At 62.1% G+C, this 261-nt stretch overlaps 1 protein-coding gene across 1 annotated transcript in view; it reads right to left on the reverse strand.

Annotated features, from left to right (window-relative positions):
- The window catches only part of CHCHD1 (coiled-coil-helix-coiled-coil-helix domain containing 1), a 1,666-nt gene that overhangs the window by 966 nt on the left and 439 nt on the right, over positions 1–261 (reverse strand). The window contains exon 2 of the mRNA XM_014538408.1: positions 31–182. Within this exon, the coding sequence (XP_014393894.1) occupies positions 31–182 (152 nt within the window). The remainder of the gene's footprint in view (positions 1–30; positions 183–261) is intronic.

The raw sequence follows: 261 nt of genomic DNA on the forward strand, positions 1-261 counted from the left end.
AGAGAGGGCACTCCAGGAGCCTTCTGTCACCTCCGCCTTCGAAGCACAATCGAAGAAGTCCTGGATCTCTTTCCTGCACGCTTCGTCGCGGAACTCATTCTGCTTCCAGCAAGCCATCATCACCGACATCTCTGTGATACAGGTCGCCTCTGCAGGGTCACAGCGGAGGGGGAGTGGGGAGCCTCAGTCCTAAGGAGACCCTTACCTCCCAGCCCTCCCATCCAGCCGCCCCCCGCACCCCTCGGCCTCCGCTCTGGAGCC

The sequence above is a fragment of the Myotis brandtii genome, unplaced genomic scaffold, assembly GCF_000412655.1.
Source record: "Myotis brandtii unplaced genomic scaffold, ASM41265v1 scaffold190, whole genome shotgun sequence".
NCBI lineage: Eukaryota > Metazoa > Chordata > Mammalia > Chiroptera > Vespertilionidae > Myotis > Myotis brandtii.